Source organism: Leptopilina boulardi, unplaced genomic scaffold (assembly GCF_019393585.1).
Source record: "Leptopilina boulardi isolate dan_hultmark-lab unplaced genomic scaffold, ZJU_Lbou_2.1 LbouV2_362, whole genome shotgun sequence".
In the NCBI taxonomy this organism is placed as follows: domain Eukaryota; kingdom Metazoa; phylum Arthropoda; class Insecta; order Hymenoptera; family Figitidae; genus Leptopilina; species Leptopilina boulardi.
Genome location: NW_026137932.1, coordinates 1570479 through 1591851, shown reverse-complemented (window position 1 = coordinate 1591851; position 21373 = coordinate 1570479). Strand labels below are relative to the sequence as shown.

Genomic DNA, 21373 nt, shown 5'->3' with positions numbered 1-21373 from the left:
CCCACTTTTTTTTTTTTTTTTTAATTTTCAACGCGAAGAGTGGGAGAAAAATGTGGAAAAACGAATGGTGGATTCAAAAGGATTCTCTCTTATATTAAATATTTATTGATTTTATTGGATATTTAAAATATTTCCCCCAAAATTAATTACAGAAATTAATACAAAAAAATAATTATTAATTAATTACTATAATTTAATTAATTAATTAACATTTTTATTTCACTTATGGTATAATATTATGATAATAATATCATGACTAATCTATTGTATTGTATTTCGTTGAAATTACATGTAATTGGAAATTTTATCTTAATGTAATTAATTACCACAAACTCATTATATATTCCATCACATATAATTGTTATTCTTTTTAAGAATTCTTATCTGATTGCAATAATCTTAATACTTTAATGTTATTTAAATCATTCGTTTCTGAAATTAAAAAAAAATTATTTCACACCTAATTAAAAAAATTTAGTTTTAAAATAATTGTAAAAAAAATTAATAAATAATTTTTAAATAGAATTGCATTTAAAAAGAAAGAAAAAATTCTTTTTCATATTCGAATAATATAATATTATTTAGTATAAGTTTTTTATGTTTCGACTTGTGGCTGAATAAATTTCTTAAGTGAATATCTAAAGAAAGTATCAATTCAAGTTCATAATTTTCTGCTTTCTTTATTAATTTAAAAGCTTTTTTCGATCCCAAAATCAATTTTTTTTTAATAAGCTAATTTTCTAGAGGAAAATTTACAAATTTATGTTGTAGAAAATTAAAAAAAAAAGATAATTTAGAATACCAATTAAAAATTTTTAATAATCACAATTTGTATTTGTAAAATTTTCAAAATTTGTTTCCAATAAAACTTGAAGGGATAAAATAAAACAAAAATTAAAAAGGAAAATATAATTAAAATTTAAATATAATTTAAATTAAAATAATAAAAGTAAAAAATTCCTGTACGTAAAAATACGAAATTTATTTACACGACTAAAATCAAAATTTACAATTTTTAAATTTTGTAATTCTTTAAATTAATTAAAAATATTCTTTAAAAATTATTTAAATTATTTTAAATATCCTTTAAATTTTTATAAAATAAAGTTTTTATTTTCTTATTTCGTTCATTTCTTCTTGAGAATGATACACCAATTTCCCTGATCGTAATAGGATTTTTCAATATCAACAGAAAATGTTGAACAAAGTTTTTCAAGTTCACCACTTTGAAAAACATGATAAAATCGTAAAAATTTATCACCATCTTTTCTCTTCCATGGAACTAAATTATCACAATGTATAAATTCAGTACGATTCTCATGTATTGGAAGTGTAATTCCAAATAATTCTTTTTTCTCACGTTGAAAATTTAATGTCTCTAATTTTGAATTTGATTTTAAATATGTCGATTGCATTGAATCTTTTATTTGTTCCTTGGCCCAAACATAAATTAAACATTTTCCACCGTATTTTAAAATACGAATAATTTCAAAAATTGCACGTTTTCTACGTTCCTCGGTTGAAAGATGATGAATTACAGCAATACTAATTGCCGCGTCGAAACAATTGTCACGATAGGGAAGCGAGAGACAATTTGAAATTTGCACTTCAAATTCTCTTTTACGACAAATTTCCGCAAGTCCCAAACTTCTGTCGCATCCCATCTGCAAAATAAATTCACAAAAAAAAAAAAAAAAGAAAATTATTTCACATTTAATTGGAATTTAATAATTTTATTAATAATAAAATAATAATAACAATAATAATTATTAACAATTATTAATAAATAAATAAACTTAAAGATTTGTAGATAAAATTTGTTTTTAATTTTGCTTAAATTTTCCTTTTTATTTATTTTCCTTTTATTTATTTTTAATTTAGATTTTACTTTATATCTACTATTTAAAGAAAAATAAAAAAAATATATAGTTTACTTTATTTTATAATTATTAATAAACTTACTTTGTAAATTTCGGGTCGTCCAAGTAAATATTTTCCATTTCCACAACCAACGTCCAAAAGTAGTCCTCCAACTTTTATTGTGTCCAAAAATGCAGAAACATTTGGCCATGGTTTATGTCTAGTCTGATCGAAATGATCAGAAATTTTTTCATAAACCTGTAAATTTTCAATTCGATAAAGAAATTTCAAAAAAATAAAACGATTGTTATTTATTTTCTTGTTATCTTAAATTTTTGCTAAATTAATAATACATAAAATCTTGAATAAAATTTTGAGAATTAGGAAATATTTCGAAAAAAAATGTAAAAACTCCAATTTTTTTCGATCCCATAGAGATTAATAATTAAAATTTTTATTTTAATGAATTTTATTAGAAATAATAATTTTTTTTGACAAATTTTCATTTTTTAAATTAGTATTTGATAGAATTTCTTTTTATATAAATTTTTATTTAACAAAATTTTTTGCTACCGAATATTTGTTTGGCAGAATTTTTATTCAAAAGTCATTTAATTTACATGACTTTTTATTTAAAAGAATATTAATTTAATTCAATTTTAATTTAGAAGAATTATCATTCAATAGAATTTTATGTGATTTGAATTTTTAAATATAAGCCAAAAGTTTTGAACGTTCATATGAACGAAATTTTTTTTTGCAACTTCGAATTTTATTATAAAATATTGTTTAAAATATCTAAAAAGATGTTATTAATTTAATAATTGTTTAATTTACTGTTTTATTTTACATGGTTATCATAATTTTTAATAATTTATAGATTGAAAAAAATATTTCGTTCATATGAACGTTCAAAACTTTCGGCTCATTTTTAAATGACATAAATTCGAATTCACACAAATTTTAATTTGTCCAAATTTTTATTTGTACGAATTTTTAAGACACTGAATTTTCATTTGTCCGAAATTATATAAATGAAAATTCAGTGAATTGGAATTTATGTTATTTAAAAATTCGAAATTATTAGAAAATAAAAATTCTGCCAAACAAAAAATTAGGTAGCTAAAAATTTTTTTTATGTAAAAATTCGTATAAAAAGAAAATCTATCAAATTTTAATTCAAAATTTGTAAAAATTCATCTAAAAAAATAATTATTTCTAATAAAATTCTTTAAAATAAAAAAAAAAATTTTTATTGGAAAATTCATGTGCCCCGAATGATTAAAAATTTATTTAGTTAAAAATTCTTTAAACTACAGTTTTTTAATTAAAAAAATTTAAAAGATAATTTTTGAAAACTTGAAAAAATTTTTATTCAAATTTCTTGAGAATTATCAAAAAAAAAAAAATTAAATTCTTTTACCTCATGAACGTATAAATTTTCAATTCCTTTTGCATTTAATTCACTAATTGTTTCTTGAGTATTATTTGTGTTACAATATTCGTGATAATTACATTGACAATCACCTCTTCGAACTTTTCGAAAAGTAAATGAAGTTCTAATTCCACGTTTTTGAACTGTGGTTCCATTTTCATTTTGTGTAGTGTCATTGTGCCGGGGACAAATTCCATGCGACCATGCATATCGCGATTCATCGCTCATTATCAATAAAGAGCGAGCTGGCAGTAAAATTGATATTTTCTCTTTACCTCTTTTAAAATCCATTACACTAGATGATCCCAATGATAATGATAAAATTGTATTTTCAAAAACACTATGAGTGTCAATGTGCGGTGGAATGCCTATACATTGTGAAAATAAATTAAAAATATTTATTTATTTTTTATTAGAAATTTAAAAATGCCCTTAAATATTAAATGAAAAAGAATCTGATGAGAAACAGAAAAAAAAAATTAACAATAAAAAAAAAATTATTGATAAAAAATGAAATTTACAATTAACAATCTTTTTAAAAAACTTTTCTTCGTTCTTTTGCATTCTTGTTCCAATTTTATTTTTTACATGATTTATTGGAAAAAATCTCTTAGAATGTTTTAAAATTTTCAAAGCGTTAAAACGATAAAAACCAATTAGATTAAAATTTGATTTTGGTGTTAAATAAAAATTTATCTAAACAAAAATTCGATTAAATAAAAATTTAGAAATAAATAAATTCAAAATTTTAATTTCTGCAATTTTTGGAATTGAAATATTCTTAAAACAAGGATTAGTGAAAGTTTTTATTTTTAATAAATTAATTTATGAGTTTATAAAATACAAATTTAATGAAAATTGCTAAGATTTGGATATATTTAAAAAAAAAAAATTTTTAATTTTAAATATTTACCTTGTCCTGGTAGATAACGATTTATAGTTATTTGATCAAACTCATGTCCCCCGCATTCAGCTTCATTGAATAATTTTTGCAAAAAATGATAATCTTGAGGAATCGGTGTTATTGGATCATCAATATTAACAGTATTTGTATCGTAGCAAAATTTGTAACCAAAATGTTTTACTCTTCTATGTTTTAGTTCCGATGAAACATCATCTATTTGTAAATATAAAAAATTTTAATTTACATTTTGTAATAGAAAATATAAAAAGTTGTAGAAAATGAAAAAAAATAGTAGATAATAAAAAATAATGGAATATAAAAATAATAGAAAATAAAAATAATGGAAAATTAAAAAATTAAAAACAATAAATAAGAAGAGTTAATTAATTATTCAAAATAGTAATTACACTAATATCTGGCAAATTATATATTTTATAATTTTATTTAAACGAAATTCTATCAATAATTATTTTACAAATTTAATTTTATTAAATAAATAATAATAAAATTAAAAGTGTAATTAATTTTTTAAAAAAATCATTATTCACCTTACCATCTTCTTCCCAAACAATACTTTTTAATAAAACTTCCTCTTGTTCCTCAGTGAGAAAATTTTCTATTACTCTTAGTCCAGGAATTAAAAATTTAGAACAAGTCTCTTCCATTTGTGGAACTAAAATTCAAATTAGAAAATTTAATAAAATACCCAAATATGTATTTTAAATATTCTATTTTCGTTTTAATAAAAGATTTTATTAATTTAAATTTATAATAATAATAATAATAATAATAATAATAGTTTAGTATTAATTTTAGATTGACGTCATGAATATAATAATAATAGTAATAATAATAGTAATCAAATTATTATAATTAATTTAGCTTCAAAAAAATTTTTTGTAATAAATAAAAACTAATAATAATATTTCAAAACCTGATGTTGTGAATGTCATATAAAGAGGATGTTTTTCTTGCAAAAGTTTAACACTTCCGTGTACATGATCGTAAACTGTTTTTGCATCCGTTTCATTTAAAAATTCAACGAAACAATAAGATTTCCCAAGTGGCATTTTTATAAAATATTTCGTTACAAGTGGATTTAAAATTTGCTTTAAAGTATCCTCAGACAATCCAGTTACTAATCCTGCATTGCAAATTACTATATACTAAAAAAGAATAAAATTTATTTAAATAATTATTATTTTTAAAAAGTGATTATGTATCTCATTTTTTTAAAAAATAATAAATTAAAAAAAAAAAATTCCAGTAAATTTTTTAAAGCAAACAAATTTTATTTTTAAATATACTAAGGAAAAGTTTAATTTTTGCCTATTGAAACAAATTACAAACCTCATGTATATATAAAAAACAGATAATTTTATAAAATATTATTTTCATGTTTCATTGTAGATGATAATTTTATAAATATATGTTATTTAAATAAATAGATTGTATTTACCTTTGTTGGAGATTCTGAACAAATAATATTTAAATCTCTTGCCAGACGATGTTGAGCTCTTTTTTGTTTTCTGCAACATTTTTTCTCATTTTTTCCACTTTCCGATTCCATTATTTATTTTTCAATATAATTCTTTAAATTTCTTTTTAATTTTAAAAAAAAATTTAAAACTTTGTTATATTAAACGCGTTTACGATATCGACATTTTAATAAGGTTATGTTGATTAAGCAACGTGTCTAGCAGACGATTTTTTTTTTACGCGGAAAAATAGAAAGGTCTAAACACAATGAGAGTGTAACATTTGGGACGTTTCACCTTATAATATTTAACAACACATCCTTTGTGTACATCCCAATATTTATTGTACATACTATTTTAAATATTAGAAAAAAAATTAATAATATGAAATTAATTGATAACTTAAATAGTAATATTTAAAGTAATGATAAAAAAAATTATGAATTAAATTAAACAATAATAAAAAAAAATTTGTAATTATTTGAATAGAAAATTTTGTCTACTCGTCTGATGCTGTTCTCAAGCGGTGTTTTTTGGTACTAATAGTATATAAAATACTCTTGCTCTCGCACCTATACAGCTTATATATTTTGTGTGCAAACGTTTGGAAATTACATTAGATTCAGTCGATTTAGTTTATTTTTAATAACTTTTTTGATTATTTGTCATTATTCATTTACATCCCTGGCGTATGTCGAAATCGGAATGTACGCTGAATTCGTTGTACATTCGTTACACATTGGTTAAACATTTAGTTAGAGTGAAAATTGTGTAGAAACTGAGTGGAAACTGTGGAAAAGAGTAATTGAATTGAATAATAAAAGTATTTAGTGATAGATTTGTGATAAATTAACGTGTTATTATTAAATAAATAGAGTTTAAAGTGTAAAATGTTCGCGTAAGTGAGTTTGTCGATAAAGAAGTTGAGCCGCCGACTTTGCACGGTAGGTGGCAGCATTCATACATTCTCCTTTTTAAAAATTCTCTTTTTCAATTGTAAATAGAAAAATTAATTAATTAATAAGTTATATAGTTTCTATGTTGTCATTTTTTTTAACAATTGAATTTTTAAAGATTGTTTAATGAGATAAATTAAACTTGTATAATCGATGCAAATTGTTGTTTTTAAAATACTTTTAAATAAATCTTTTCTTTTAATTACATTTATATTAAAAATAAATAATAATAAAATAAAGAAAAATAAAAAAAGTTTTCTTTATTAAAATTATGATTAAATTAATTTAATTGAATTTAATTAAAAAACAACAATTTGCATCGATTATACAAGTTTAATTTATCTCATTAAACAATCTTCAAAAATTCAATTGTTAAAAAAATGACAACATAGAAACTATATAACTTATTAATTAATTAATTTTTCTATTTACAATTGAAAAAGAGAATTTTTAAAGAGGAGAAAGTATGAATGCTGCCACCTACCGTGCAAAGTCGGCGGCTCAATTTCTTTATCGACTATCAAGTTGGATGTCACTAGAAAATTCCCTAGCCTGTCAAACTTACTTACGCGAACATTTTACACTTTAAACTTTATTTATTTAATAATAATACGTTAATTTATCACAAATACAGCACAAATCTATCACTAAATACTTTTATTATTCAATTCAATTACACTTTTCCACAGTTTCCACTCAGTTTCTACACAATTTTCACTCCAACTAAATGTTTAATCAATATGTGTAACGAATGTATAACGAATTCAGCGTTCATTTCAATTTCGAGATCCGCCAGGGATGTTCCATAATTAAAATAAATAAACAATGATCCTTGAGAATAATAATAATAATAATAATGAGAGATTCTATAAATAATCTTTTCTCGAACTATTTTAACTTAACCTCACAGTTTAAAAAATTTGATAGAAAAATATTTCAATACTTTTCAATCCGTTTTTTGAATCCGCAAATTTGGGTAGATTATATAATATATTCCATCAATTATTTTGGATAGAAAGTCTATCAAAATGAATACTTATTAATTAATAATTATTAATTCTTTAACGTCCAAGTAGAATATATTTGAATTGGTTTCATAATAAAAACGATAATATTCGGACAAATGGATTTTTTAATAATATTATTTTCTCCAACGTTTCGAAATCACACTGATTTTGGATGTTCATCATTTTATTTTATTTTATTATTGTTTCATTAACGATCGTGAAAATGACTGACTGCTAATTTTAGTTTTATATCGTTTTATTTGATAAATTGTTCTTATGTTTATTTATTTTTTTTATTTTCATGTTTATATTATTATAATTTTTGTGTTTATTATTTTGTATATTGTTTTTTATTTTTTATTTAATTTAATTTGTATAAATATATATTTTTGTATTTATTTAATTTAATTAACTATAACCAGCTTTTGTATTTTTGTTTTTGTTATCACAAACAAAAATAAAAAGAAATCAAATTCAATTAATATGCATATTAATTGAATTTGATTTCTTTTTATTTTTGTTTGTGATTTAATTTTTATAATTTTTTTTGTATTTTTAGTCTCCCTGAAGAGAAAATCAGTGTGATTTCGAAACGTTGAAGAAAATATTATTAAAATCCATTTGTCCGAATATGTTATCGTTTTTATTATGAAACCAATTTGAATACTTATTATTTATAGAATTTGATAGAAACAAATTTTAATAATGTTACATTATTATTTCAAAATTGTGACCTAAAGAGGATACTTAGGTATATCGAAACGTTGTCAACCAATTTTATAACATCAATAAACATCAATAAAGACCGTAACTAAGGCCTCGTAAAAATTATTATCCAAATTTTAATAATTTTCAATCCGTTTTCTGAATCCGCAAAATTTGTGTACTTTGTATAATATTTTATCAATTATTTTGGATAGAAAAAAAATTAATACTTATTTTTGGTAGAATTTGATGGGAACAAATTTTAATATTTTTCAATTCGTTTCCTGCATCCGCGAATTTGACTATATTCAATACGATTTTATCAACAATTTTCGCCTAAATTCACAGATTTTTAGTGTAAATTCGAGCTCTGTTAATTCGCAAATGGAGAAGGAAGATTTTTTTCTGAAGTACCATTTCTTATGTATTTTGATGTTTTTTTTTTTGAAATATGTCATTAAAAATCTGTTTAAAAATTTATTTTTATTATTTTTAGCAAAAAAAAAGGTTTTTTAACACTTTAATTTTATTTATTATTTCTTTATAAACGAAAATGTAATTTACATATATTCAGTCAACTTTTGCGTTAAACATTTGCTCCAAATGCGGACATTCTAATATTTAAAGAATCTTTTTTGAACCTGGAGATTAAATACTCCCAAGTTAACATTTAAACATTCAATGAATCTTCGGGGAATTTTCGGTACTGTGTGGGTAGTCAATGAATTCGAATATATTTGTTAAATTAAAAAATTAAAAATAACGGATTCAAGATAGCGGACAAAAATTTTAAAAATCGTTATATTTATGATGAAAAATATTAAATTTACGTTGTCAGAAAACTCCGAGTAACCATTTTCAGCTAAAAATAAAGATTTAAAAAATTTTTGTCAGCAATGTTGAATTTTTTATTATTTAAAAAGTAATTGAGTTCACTCTATACTATACTATACTTTTCTGAAGCATTTTTGAATCATATTCTTACCTCAGAATTGACGCAGCACGTTACATTTTCGAGATATTTTAACCTAAAAAGCGATTTTTGACCATATTTAAGGTCATGTAATAAGGGATAATTTTTTTTTTAAATTCATTATACTCAGAAAATTCAAATGACAATAACTCAGAGACAAATAATGATTTTTTAAAGTTTGAAAATGCATTTTAAATGGTAAAAGTAGTACTTTCAGATGCTGTAACGATCTTTTTGAAAAAAATTATCTCTTGATGTTATATGACCTCAAATATGGTCAAAAAAAGCTTTTAAAGGCGCTCTCACACATTTTTGGCTGCCTGCAGGTTACCATGGCAACGTATGAGAGTGAGTGCGACAGAAAATTTAAAAATTTGAATCAAATTTTTAAATTTTCTGTCGCACTCACTCTCATACGTTGCCATGGTAACCTGCAAGCAGGCAGGCAGCCAAAAAGGTATGAGTGCGCCATTAGGTTAAAATATTTCGCAAATCTGACGTGCTGGGTTAATTCTGAGATTAGATTCGGATTTAAAATACTTCGAAAATGGGTCTTAGTTCTGAAAAAGGTCAAAATTTTGTCTTTCTGTGAAATTGATCAGATTCACTTGAAATTTGTTATACTCGGTGGTTTTTTGGGGTCGCTTACACCAAATTTGTAGTCAGCGATCCTCAAAAAAATTCCGAGTGACCCCAATTAACAAATTTTAAGTGAATTCGATGAATTGTTTTAAATTATCTAAAAATTTCCGCCATTTTGGATCAAATATTTTGAATTTTTAAAAAACAATTGCAGTTTCAGAAAGAACGCCCAAAAATATACAAGAAAAATAATGTGGTTCACGCACTTAAAATATGATAATCATAAGCAGTCCAGTCAAGTTAGCATTTTTAGATATGTTTTAACTCAGGACCTCATTTTCTTTTTTGCTTAAACCCTTCATTTGGGGTAAAAATAAAGTACCTAAATTTGATACTTCGAACTCCTATCAGAACCTAAAAATTTTTTAAGAAATAGGTGCAAAAAATAAGTTTTTTTTCGAATTACCGCCTTCCATGCCATTTTAGCATAAAAATAGTTATTATAAAAAAGAAAATGTATAAAATTCTGAGTAATTTGATAAAAAAAATGAACCCTGTAGCTCAAAAATTTACCGAGATATAGCTTCTGCAAAAAACCCTTTTTTTCGAGATTTTAGCAAAACTCAGGTATTTTTCAGTTTTTTCAATATAGCTTTGAAACAAATGATTTTTTGAAAAAATCACCAAAAGGAAAGTTAAAGTTGACAAAATTCCTGACAATTTGCAAAAAAGAACAATGTAATAGTTCTAATAGTTTCCGAGATACAGTCTCTCAAAGTTGATCCGTTTGAGGTTTTACATAGAATTTCATTTTATTACCATTGTAGGTGTAAAATCTCAAAAGGGTTAACTTTGAGAGACTGTATCTCGGAAACTGTTAAAGCTATTACATTGTTCTTTTTTTCAAATTGTCAGAAATTTTGTCAGCTTTAACTTTCCTGTTGGTCATTTTAAAAAAAAAAACCATTTGTTTCAAAGCTATGTTGAAAAAATTTAAAAATACACAGAAAATTAAAAGGCATTAAAATAAGCTGCAACGCTTATTATTTTAATTCAATTTTGCTTATTTTAATACCAAAATGGATTAAAATAAGCAAAATTGGATTAAAATAAGAAGCGTTGCAGCTTATTTTAATGCCTTTTAATTTTCTGTGTACCGGATTGTTGCTAAAATCTCGAAAAAGATAGTTTTTTTTTTGCGGAAGCTATATCTCGGTCAATTTTTGAGATACAGGGTTCATTTTTTTTTATCAAATTACTCAGAATTTTATACAATTTCTTTTATAATAACTAATTTTATGCTAAAATGTCATTCAAGGCGGTAATTCAAAAAAAAACTTATTTTTTGCACCTATTTCTTACAAAATTTTTTAGCTTCCGGTAGGAGTTCGAAGTATCAAATTGAGGTACTTTATTTTTACTCCAAAATGAAGGATTTAAGCAAAAAAGAAAATGAGGTCTTGAGTTAAAACACGATATGCCTTATGTTTTTTGACTAATTTGACTGGACTAACAGTGTATAGGTGACCGAATTTTTTAAAATTCTAATTTAAAATTTTCATCTAATTGTATTTAAATTCAATTTTCGGGAAAATTTTTTTTTTGCGTACATTGAAAAAAATATGCGATTTTATTTTTATAAAATTCAATATAAAAAAATTGATATCGCGATGAATATATATAGCTAGAGCTGATCACAAATCAGCTTAATTCCCTTCGAATAGTATATATACATATATAAGAGCAGCGAATGCACCGCGATCGGTCGAGGTCTTAGATTTTCCGCGATGGAAAAGAATGCCGGCGTTCACTCCTGTGAGGCGCATTCGGTGCTTATCGTTTGCGAATACTGCAACCATAGGTGCAGTTTGGTTCACAATATAGTAATAATAATAATAATAATAATAATAATAATATTTGTCTGTATATGTGCACATGTATTTAATTCTTTAAGCCGCGAAACATGAAGTGGCATGAAGTGAAAGCCATACACGCTCGAGGCTTGGATTTGTGCTCGAGTAGAATGTAAAGAAGCTGTGTGAAGCTGCTAGAAAGGGAAATCGAACTCTTCGACTTTAGTCACTTCAAGGCAATCGAAAAGGAATGTTCTTCGCGCTACTGTCACAGTGACATCCTCCGCTTCTTTTCGCGCCACTTCTTTTTTTTACATTAATATATACTCAAATCTTGCTCTCTCAAACGAGGGTAAGTTTCAATTTTTTGCAAAAAAAAATTATTTTCTCTCTCTTTGTTTTTTATATTTATAAACAAATTTTTTTTTTTTTTACAGAATAAAATTTTTTTTTGATAATTTGATCCGCTGGAAAGTAAAACAAAATTTTACTGCTTTTTGAATAACTTTGAATTTAGAAAAAAAAAATTTGTTACTAATTTATTTATATAATAGGGTAAAATTTAAATTTTTTTGAAAACATTGATTTTAAAGTTAGCACCAACTCAAAAATCGGTAGAAATTTTAGTTTTACTTTTTGGCGGTTTATTTGAAAATTAATAGAAAAAATTTTTTTTTTTTTATCAAATATTTAATTAATACTAAATAATTTTGGAAAAATTCTATCTATTCTGTAAGAAGGCTATATGGAATATTCTTTTCTTTGATTTTGGAATAAAAAAATAGCAAATCATTTTATTTTTAAATTATTGCACATTTTGATATTCTTTTGAGGTTTCATTTTTTTTTTGAAAAGTAATTGTTTGTGAGTGAAAGTGATTTTTATTGTGTGTGTATGTATATGAGTGGGTGAAAAAAAAGAAATCTTCTTTCGAAAGTGAAGTGATTTTTTTGACAAAAGGAACCATCATCAGTGAAATAGTTTGAACTTCAAGTGTGTTGAAATTGGGACTTTCGAGAATTACAATTGCAAGCAAAGAATATGCAAAGCATCTATTTAATATATATATTACAAAATTCCAAATTTGTAATTGAAATTCAAAATTAGTAGCTCAATTTTTTAAACAATATCAAAAAAAAAACATAATTTCAAATCAAAAATTGAAAATTTGTTACCGTTCAAAAATTTTTTAATGAAAAAAAATTTTAATAATTTTTGCTAACTGAATGATTTGCTATTTTTTTATTATAAAATTTGACAAAAATCACCCAGAAAAATGTTTCTTTGAATCAAAGAAGTATTATTTTGGCAAAGAAATTTTTTTTTGAATTTAAAGAAAAATTTATTTGATTTAAAAAGAAATTTATTTGAATTAAAAAAGAAAAAAATTGTTTAATTTAAAGAGATACTTTTTCAATTTCAAATAAAGTTTATTTTAGAGTAAAAAAAAATTTCTTTAAATCAAATAAATTTTCTTTAAGTTCAAAAATACATTTCTTTGATCCTATATATATATATTATCAAAGAAATATTTATTTTATTCAAAGAAATAGTTTTTAGGGTTTAGAAAGAAAACTCGACAAAGTTTAGGAAGAAGTTAAATATAAATAATTAAATTGAACTACCGGATTAAAGAAGGGCACATATAACTAATGTAATTTAAATGGGCTATGTGCCCTTCTTTGATCCATACTAATGAAGTTTTTAAAAAAGTTTATTACTTTTTTTAATACTAATTTTTGAGTTCTTATTTATTACTATTATTATTATTTTATTGTTATAATAATTATATAATTATAATTGTTACAGTTATTTATTTATATAATAATAATAATAATGCAATTGTTTAAGAAAAATTAAATTCGGATTTAAAATTATGTAAAAGTAGTCGCCATTAAAGTCAATGCAATTTTTTGAGAAAACCCCAAGAGTCTTTATACATGTATATTATATATGGAAAAAAGAGTCTTAATTATGTAATTAAAATGCTTATAAGAGATATTAATGAGGTAATTTGAAAGAACATTTCCGGGTGTAAGAGTCGTCGTTAACTGTTGGCAAAAGTATATATATATATATGATTGAATTTTTTTTAAATTTGGTATATATATATATATATTATTAAATATAAATCGATTGAAATGATTTTCTGCCGGGAGCGATTTTGTCGACTTGTTATATTAAAGCCGGAAAGTGAGGAAAGCGAATACTACTTCCTCGTCACTGCGTAACACCTGGACAGTGATTTTATATATCCATTCTGAATCTCCCATTAAAAGAGTAGTCAGCCGCGTCAACAACAAATCGAGAGAGAGAAAGAGAGACTTTATTTTTTTCCTTTTTAAAAACAAGTTTCATAGCAATATTGCGAAATGTCCCTCCACCTCGAGAAAAATAGGTTTACGTTACTTTTTTACTTTTTGTTGGAGAAATTTAATATTTTACGACACGCAGATTTTATAAATAATCTAGATAAAGTGCAATTATTTTTATTCAATTTAGATAAATATATATTTAAGAATTCCGGTTTTATGTTTTTCAAAAAAAAAAAAATAAATAAATAAAAATTATTCTTTATCGTTGCTTTTTAATTTCTAAATTTTATATCTTTTAATTTTTCCCATTCTAAACTGCGAGAAAAAAAGAGTTTTATTTGATTCCAATAATCGGTTTCTTGACTATTATATTAAATAAATATTTATTTGATAATAGTTAATTAATCGATTATTTGAATCAAATAAATTTTTTTTTTATATAAATATTTTATTTTTATATTATATAAAAAAAAGAAGAGGGGTGTGTGCAGAAAAATTGTATTTCTTTATAAATTAAACAAAATTTCTTTTTATAATCAAATAAATTTTTTTTTTACCCTATTGGATCTAAGTTAGTTACATTTTTCGCCACTAAGATATAAGCGATTCTGATTGGTGGACGCAACCTCCTGTCAATAGTTGAAAAAAATTTCACCAGATGGCGTGTATCACAGTAAAAGAGATCCCAATTATCAAAGAAATATTTTTTTTGATTCAAAGAAACATTTTTCTGCCCACAGAAAATTAGAAGGCATTAAAATAAGCTGCAACGCTTATTATTTTAATCCAATTTTGCTTATTTTAATCTATTTTGGTATTAAAATAAGCAAAATTGGATTAAAATAATAAGCGTTGCAGCTTATATTAATGCCTTTTAATTTTCTGTGCCTTTATAATTAATTCTATAAATTGTAGTTTACTTTTAAGATTTTTTTAAAACAAAAAATAGAAGATGCCAAAAATATTTTATTAATTTAGATTATTTTAAAAATTAATTAGTTCTTTTTTGTCAATTAGTTAATCATATAAAAAAAATTGAATTCCGTATACATAAAAATTCGCGTACGTATTAGTGATAAAAAAAATATTAAGCAAAATGTCCGCTAACGTGAAAGTGTGAGTATTATTATAATTCATAAATATTAATGATTATCGCATTGATCCAGAGAACCAGATTCTTTCAAGTATATCTCACTCTTAATTCTTTCTCTTTCTTTATAAACTCGCGAGTTTCTTCCTTTGAACTCGTTCCATACCAGCAATTCGAATTGTAATTGAATTGCCTGTAATAAATTATTGTGTGGTCTTACCGGTTTTTACATACGCTTTTGTTTCATTTTATATCCGTTAAATTCTACTTAATGCTTCTTTATATCCTCATTTATGAATAATTAGGCAACACTTTTCAGAAAAAATAAAAATTCAAACAAAAAATATACATATAATAATTATTTGAATTTATAACATTTTTTTAAAAAAAAATTTATATTTTTAAATTATTGTAAAAAATTGTTTAAAAAAATAATAATTTGAATTAATATAAAAATTAAGTTTTTAATTTTTAATAATTTTTTATATTATTCAAATAATAAGTATTAATAAAAAAAGAAAGAAATATAATCTATATTATAATATAACTTTCACGCGAGAATAATAAAAAATATCCATTTACGTCTTTAATTACTTTTTATTTTAAAAATCGAAATTATATTTTCAATGTTTAAGATAAAATGAAAAATACAAAAAAACACACACGTATAAATGCAAATGAGATTTAATAATTTATAATGCGCGCCTTCCAAAACTTGATGTCAAATGTTTCCTTATTTGCTAGAATTAAAAAAAAATTTTTTGTTAATTTCCTTGAATGTCTCAAAAAATTTAAGTGGTTGCTTCGATTAATTCAAATTTTTTCAAATAAAATGAATTCAATATATAAAATCGGTAAAAAGATATTATAATATAAAATATGAATAAAGATATCTAGTAATTAATAACTAATATATTATTCATTACAAGATAATAATTATTTATGTTAACCCCAAAATTGCGAATAATTAATAAATAATTAATAATTAATAAATAATAATAATAATTATTATTATTGTTATTATTATATTTATTGTCTCTTTTCTTGATTTTGTTATAATCACCACTATTATAAATAAATATATATTTCTTCATTTTTTATCATAACCATCTTAATTATTATCATAACTTATTTCTTCAATATAGCATTATCACTTTAATTGCCATTATAATTTTTTTTTCTTTGTTCTATCTTATGATTGATTATTTTTGTTATTATTTTTATCATTTTTATTTTTAATATTATTACTATTATTATCATCATCATTATCATCATCATCATTGTTATTATTATTTTTATTATTATTGTTATTGTATTTAATAATATTTAATATTTAATTTCTTCCTTTTTACTTTTTTTATGCTGGTTAAACAATTTTTTTTTCTTTTTAGAATCCATAAAAGATAATAACTATTTATTATAAATTGTTGCTCTTTTAAAATTAACAATATATAAATGTTTCTAAATGCTGTTTGTTTATTCATGTTATAAATTTTTATAAAATTTAATAACAAACTTTATACAAATAAAAATACACACACACATATATATGTAATAAAAAAAGCATAATTATAAATATAATTTTCTGCAAAAATGAGGAAAGTAAACAATAAAAAAATATAATGTGCACTTAACAGGTCTACTTGTAAAATAAGTTTATGTGAATTCTTGTTTATATAGCAGTTGATGACTCCATATGGGGAAGAGGACCTTCAGAAAAACTCGTCATTTTTATAATTAATCTCAGCTTTTTTTTTTTTTTTTTTATTTGTTTACCAACAATGAAATTATTATAATTATTTAGGCATATTAATTAGAAACATTTATTTTATTACTTTATTTATGTTTTTTTAAAATAAAAAATATAATAATATTCATTTTCTTTAAAAAAAAAATATAAATATTTTCTTTTCAAAACAATTGAATATTTGCATTTAGTTGAAACCATTTATATATATATATATTAATATAATTAATAATTATTATATCAATGACAAAAATAATGATAAAAAATGTTATTAATAATAATTTTAATGCCGATAAAAAAAACACTTAAACTAATAAAAATCATACTATAACAATCATAAAAAAAATGATGATAGTATATTACCGTCAATAAAATTTAGAAAACAAATAAATAGTGAATGAAAGAGTTTTTTTTTTTTTTTGCTATACTAATTAAAAATTTATTTGTTTAGAAAAATTCTGTTCTTGTATTGTCGTTTATCTTTTAAGTTAAAAAAAAAAAAATTTGCGAGTTAGTGAAAGCGACGATTTAATTCACTATTGAATACGACAAGCCGCTGGCAACGACAGTTTTCTTTTACAAAACACATTTCAAAGCAACTAAAATAAGTGAAATACCAGGATTAGAGAAACGATAATAATCTTCCGCGTGTATAGAAGAAAGGCCATACATTAGACATAAATTTTTTTTTATATTCTCTTCTTTAATAATGTTTATATATATATATCATAATTTTTAATTATTTATTGATGATATACTTATGTAACTATTAGAAAAGTATTTGCACGTAATATTGCCTTAATATTACATGAAAAATGCATATAATATTACCAATTATATATTTAATATAATAAATAAAATTAATTAAAATTATTTAATTTAATATTTCGTATTACTGGGTCTTCAATAGTAATTTTATACATCCAGAAAAAATATATATTTGTCTCAGGGCGAAATAAATTTTTATTTAAATCAAATAAATGTTTATTTGTTGCAAATAAATTTGTATTTGATTTAAATAAAAATATTTACGCCAAATAAAAAAGTTACTAGGCTCTAAGACAAATATATATATACGTTTATTTAATTCAAATATATTTTATTTGTTTCAAATAAAACATTTCTCTGGATGTATGAAGTGAATCTTTTTGTTTAAATGAATTTTTTTTTTTAAATTCCCATTAAAATTTTTCTCACATATTTAATATATACACGCATTTGTAATTTCATTGAAATATATTATGACATTCTTGCTAAATCGTAAAAAAAATGAAAATTTCGTGACACGTATAGTAAAAGTGCGACATAATACGATGTAATCAGTGAGTCCAATTGTTACAAAGAGTGATACAACACTAAAACGCGCATCGCAAATCCGCTCACACGTGTCTAAATAATCTAAGAAATGCAATATATATATATATATATATTCTTTTGTGCCTACACTCTATACACATTTGTAAAACTTTAAACCCAAGTAGATACTTTCACTTTATTCGAGATGAAAAAAAATTATCTGTCTCCATTCAAAAGATTATTTTAGTTGTTAAATTTTTGCTAACAGTTAAAGATAAAAATATAATAAATTTTTTGTTTTCTATATTTTATATTTAAATTTTGCATTGTAAAGATAAGAAATTAAAAGAAATTTTAATTTTAATTTCAAATTATCTACACACTTAGAAACTTTGGGTTTTCAAAAAACAGTTTTTTTTCTCCCCCCAACACCAGAAAATTTGGATCCTCATGCAACTCATGCAACATTACTTTATATATATATATATATATATATATATTTAAATCAAATTGTCTTTTCTGGTTTTCTAAAATCCTTTTTGTTCTCCCACTCCCCGAGAAATTTTGAATCCTCGTGAATCTTCATCTCTATACATACTTAAATCTAATTGTCTTTTCTGGTTTTCAAAAATTATTTTTCTTCTTCCACTCCCCGAGAAATTACATATTCATAAACGCGTTCATATTTGAGCCGAGTGTCATTTCGTTTGAATCCGCCTCTAGTTGTTAAATGAATTCTTTAGTTTAGAATGATAAATATTTCGTGAAATGAAAATTCTGAAAAATAACAAAGGAATGATTAATAATCGAACATCGATGAAATTACTCACATATAAGAGGAGTCTTGATTCGGTGATAATATAATTTTTTTTTTATTTTGCTCAGAAATAAAAAGGCATTTCAGCAATTTCGCCTTCGAAGAAAAAAAAAAATATATATATAAATATTTGTTGGCAGGTATAGTAAATTAAATAGAAAAATTTTGAGCAATACTCCGATTTGATGTAAAAAATTAATTTTTTCATCAACATATAGTATACAATAAATCAATTAGAAACGGGTGAATATATATTTATATTTAAAGCATTAAAGTTGAATTTTCTCCAAATAGATATTACTAAAACGATCCTATATTGACATTGCGCCAACAAAAATGACGTAACCATTAAAATATTTATTGAGAGAATTCGCGCTGTTTTTCATTCCCTTTTTTTTATATGCGGTTATATTTCCTAATTTAATCGAACTATAATAATTCAAAATGCTTGTAACAATTTATCATACTTTTATTATACAGTTAAAGAAATGTTTCTTGCTATTTTATTATCGTTATTTTTTTTTTTTTTTTGAAATGAAATATTAATACGAGTAATATGATATTTATACTCTCTAAATCTGAATTAGTGAAAAATAACTAAATGTTCGTAAAATTTTGACTAACTTTTTGCTTTAACAATTAGTAAAAAAAATATAACTAATTAGTTACATACATGAAAAACGTCAAAAAAATAAATAAATACTGATTATAAATAGATATAAAATTCTTTTTATTCAAAAATTTTGATAAAAACAGTATAATTTGTATGTTAAAGAACATTGTGAAATAGAGTTTTATAAGGATTGAATTAATTTGTTTTTCAAAAATAAAAAAAAGAAAAAAGAAAAAAAAATATGAAATTGATTTCTCTTTCTCGCGAGTTAGAAATGAACTTTGAAACTGTTTGTGTGTACCTAGTTATTTGCGCTTCTTAGCCAGAGGGCACGAATTGCATACTCTATTTGTTAATTGTGAGCGTAATAATGATATTTCACACAGAGTACAGACACTCGAGGGACTCTCTATGTAAGACTATAACTTCACTTCAACTTTCAACCTTCTCTTCATATAAGATAGGATGCAAAATACAATACACTTCTCTCTAGCAGATTATAGAGAGATGTGCATGAGAATAAGTTTTCTCCTCGATTCCCGTAAAATCAGCTTTAAATAATTTGAATATATATATATATATATATATATATATATATATATATTTTTAATATTAAAAAACTTTTCATCACTTATATTCCGTTAATTAAAAATTTTTATTTTTTATTAATAATTTTGTCGTATTTTTTCTTAGTTTACTTTTCTTTTTTTTTTTTTTTTTGGTCTATAATTTTATCATGTTTCAACGAAATCCAAAAAAATAGAAAACAACTTTGATATACAGTTTTGTTTATGACAATTAAGATTTAATTAAATTATAATTTTTTCTTTACATTAAAATTAAATACCATGACTTAGTTATGGGAAAAAAAATTCCATTGATTTTTAGAAAGAAAAAGAAATCTGTATGAAGAAACAAAAGTGTTAAAATGTAAAAAATGATAACAAAAAATGTTACAAAGAAGGAAATGAAGGCACACTTTCTAAATCTAATAATAAGCGCAACTAATGCATATTAAAAAAAAAAAAAAACAAAAATGTCTATTCTAATTTTTAAATTTACTTTTTTATGAAAAATAATTTCAATTACTTTAATTTTTTGTTTTTAAAAGCAAAATAATCAATATTATTTTTTATATTAATAAATATAATATAATAATAATAAATAATTATAATAATAAAATAACAGGAAAATTAATATTAATAATTAATACTTAAAAATCAATGGTAATAGTTATTGAAAAATTTATGTTAATTATTATTAAACTAATAAAAATTAAACATATTCGTTATATGCATTTACTAATTTTTTCTGAATGCAAAATATATTTTTCCAAATTTACTACGTTCGTTGGTTTTTTTTTTTTTTTTTTTGCAACTAGGGGAAAAAATGTTTAAAATCACAAATTTACGTCATTGTTTCTAATAAGATGGGAATAAATTTAATTTCTCGTTCTTATCAAATTCCATTCCAGTAAAAAAAAAAAAAATTATCGCACTGATGCGCGAAATTCCATGAATTAATTTTTTGATTCTTGGAAATTGATTCAAACTTTCATATATATATATACGATCGTGACGAAAAAATAAAAAAGATGCGAAGGGAAATAAAAAAAAGAGGTATTGAATATGTAAAAAAAAAAAGTCGCCGGTGGACAGTGGAATGACCATGATCTTGAGAGATTGGTCAAGAATATATCCATTCGGCCAATGACCGACCGGTTTTAATGTATTCTCAACCAA

At 22.7% G+C, this 21373-nt stretch overlaps 2 protein-coding genes across 2 annotated transcripts in view; one reads left to right on the top strand and one right to left on the bottom strand.

Moving 5' to 3' along the window:
* Nucleotides 1-957: 957 nt before the first annotated feature.
* On the bottom strand, nucleotides 958-5888 carry LOC127286592 (alkylated DNA repair protein alkB homolog 8). The gene is made up of 7 exons (XM_051313073.1): nucleotides 5659-5888; nucleotides 5134-5365; nucleotides 4753-4872; nucleotides 4209-4412; nucleotides 3284-3663; nucleotides 1963-2118; nucleotides 958-1664 (listed from the first exon to the last, which is right to left on the bottom strand). Exons 1-7 carry the CDS (start codon nucleotides 5767-5769, stop codon nucleotides 1128-1130), a joined length of 1740 nt encoding a protein of 579 aa, XP_051169030.1. The 5' UTR covers nucleotides 5770-5888; the 3' UTR covers nucleotides 958-1127.
* A 6052-nt stretch (nucleotides 5889-11940) lies between these two features.
* The window catches only part of LOC127286544 (uncharacterized), a 58073-nt gene continuing 48640 nt past the window's right edge, over nucleotides 11941-21373 (top strand). Inside the window, exon 1 of the mRNA XM_051313002.1 lies at nucleotides 11941-12105. The gene's annotated coding sequence lies outside the window, so the exon portion shown is untranslated. The remainder of the gene's footprint in view (nucleotides 12106-21373) is intronic.

What these genes read in the sequence shown, in the direction of transcription:
- LOC127286592 (XM_051313073.1), bottom strand. Translation starts at nt 5,769, where the DNA reads ATGGAATCGGAAAGTGGAAAAAATGAGAAAAAATGTTGCAGAAAACAA. An exon ending in TCGTTATCTACCAGGACAAG is followed by an intron (nt 3,664 to 4,208) that starts GTAAATATTTAA and finishes CACAATGTATAG; the next exon opens with GCATTCCACCGCACATTGAC. An exon ending in GACGACCCGAAATTTACAAA is followed by an intron (nt 1,665 to 1,962) that starts GTAAGTTTATTA and finishes TTTATTTTGCAG; the next exon opens with ATGGGATGCGACAGAAGTTT.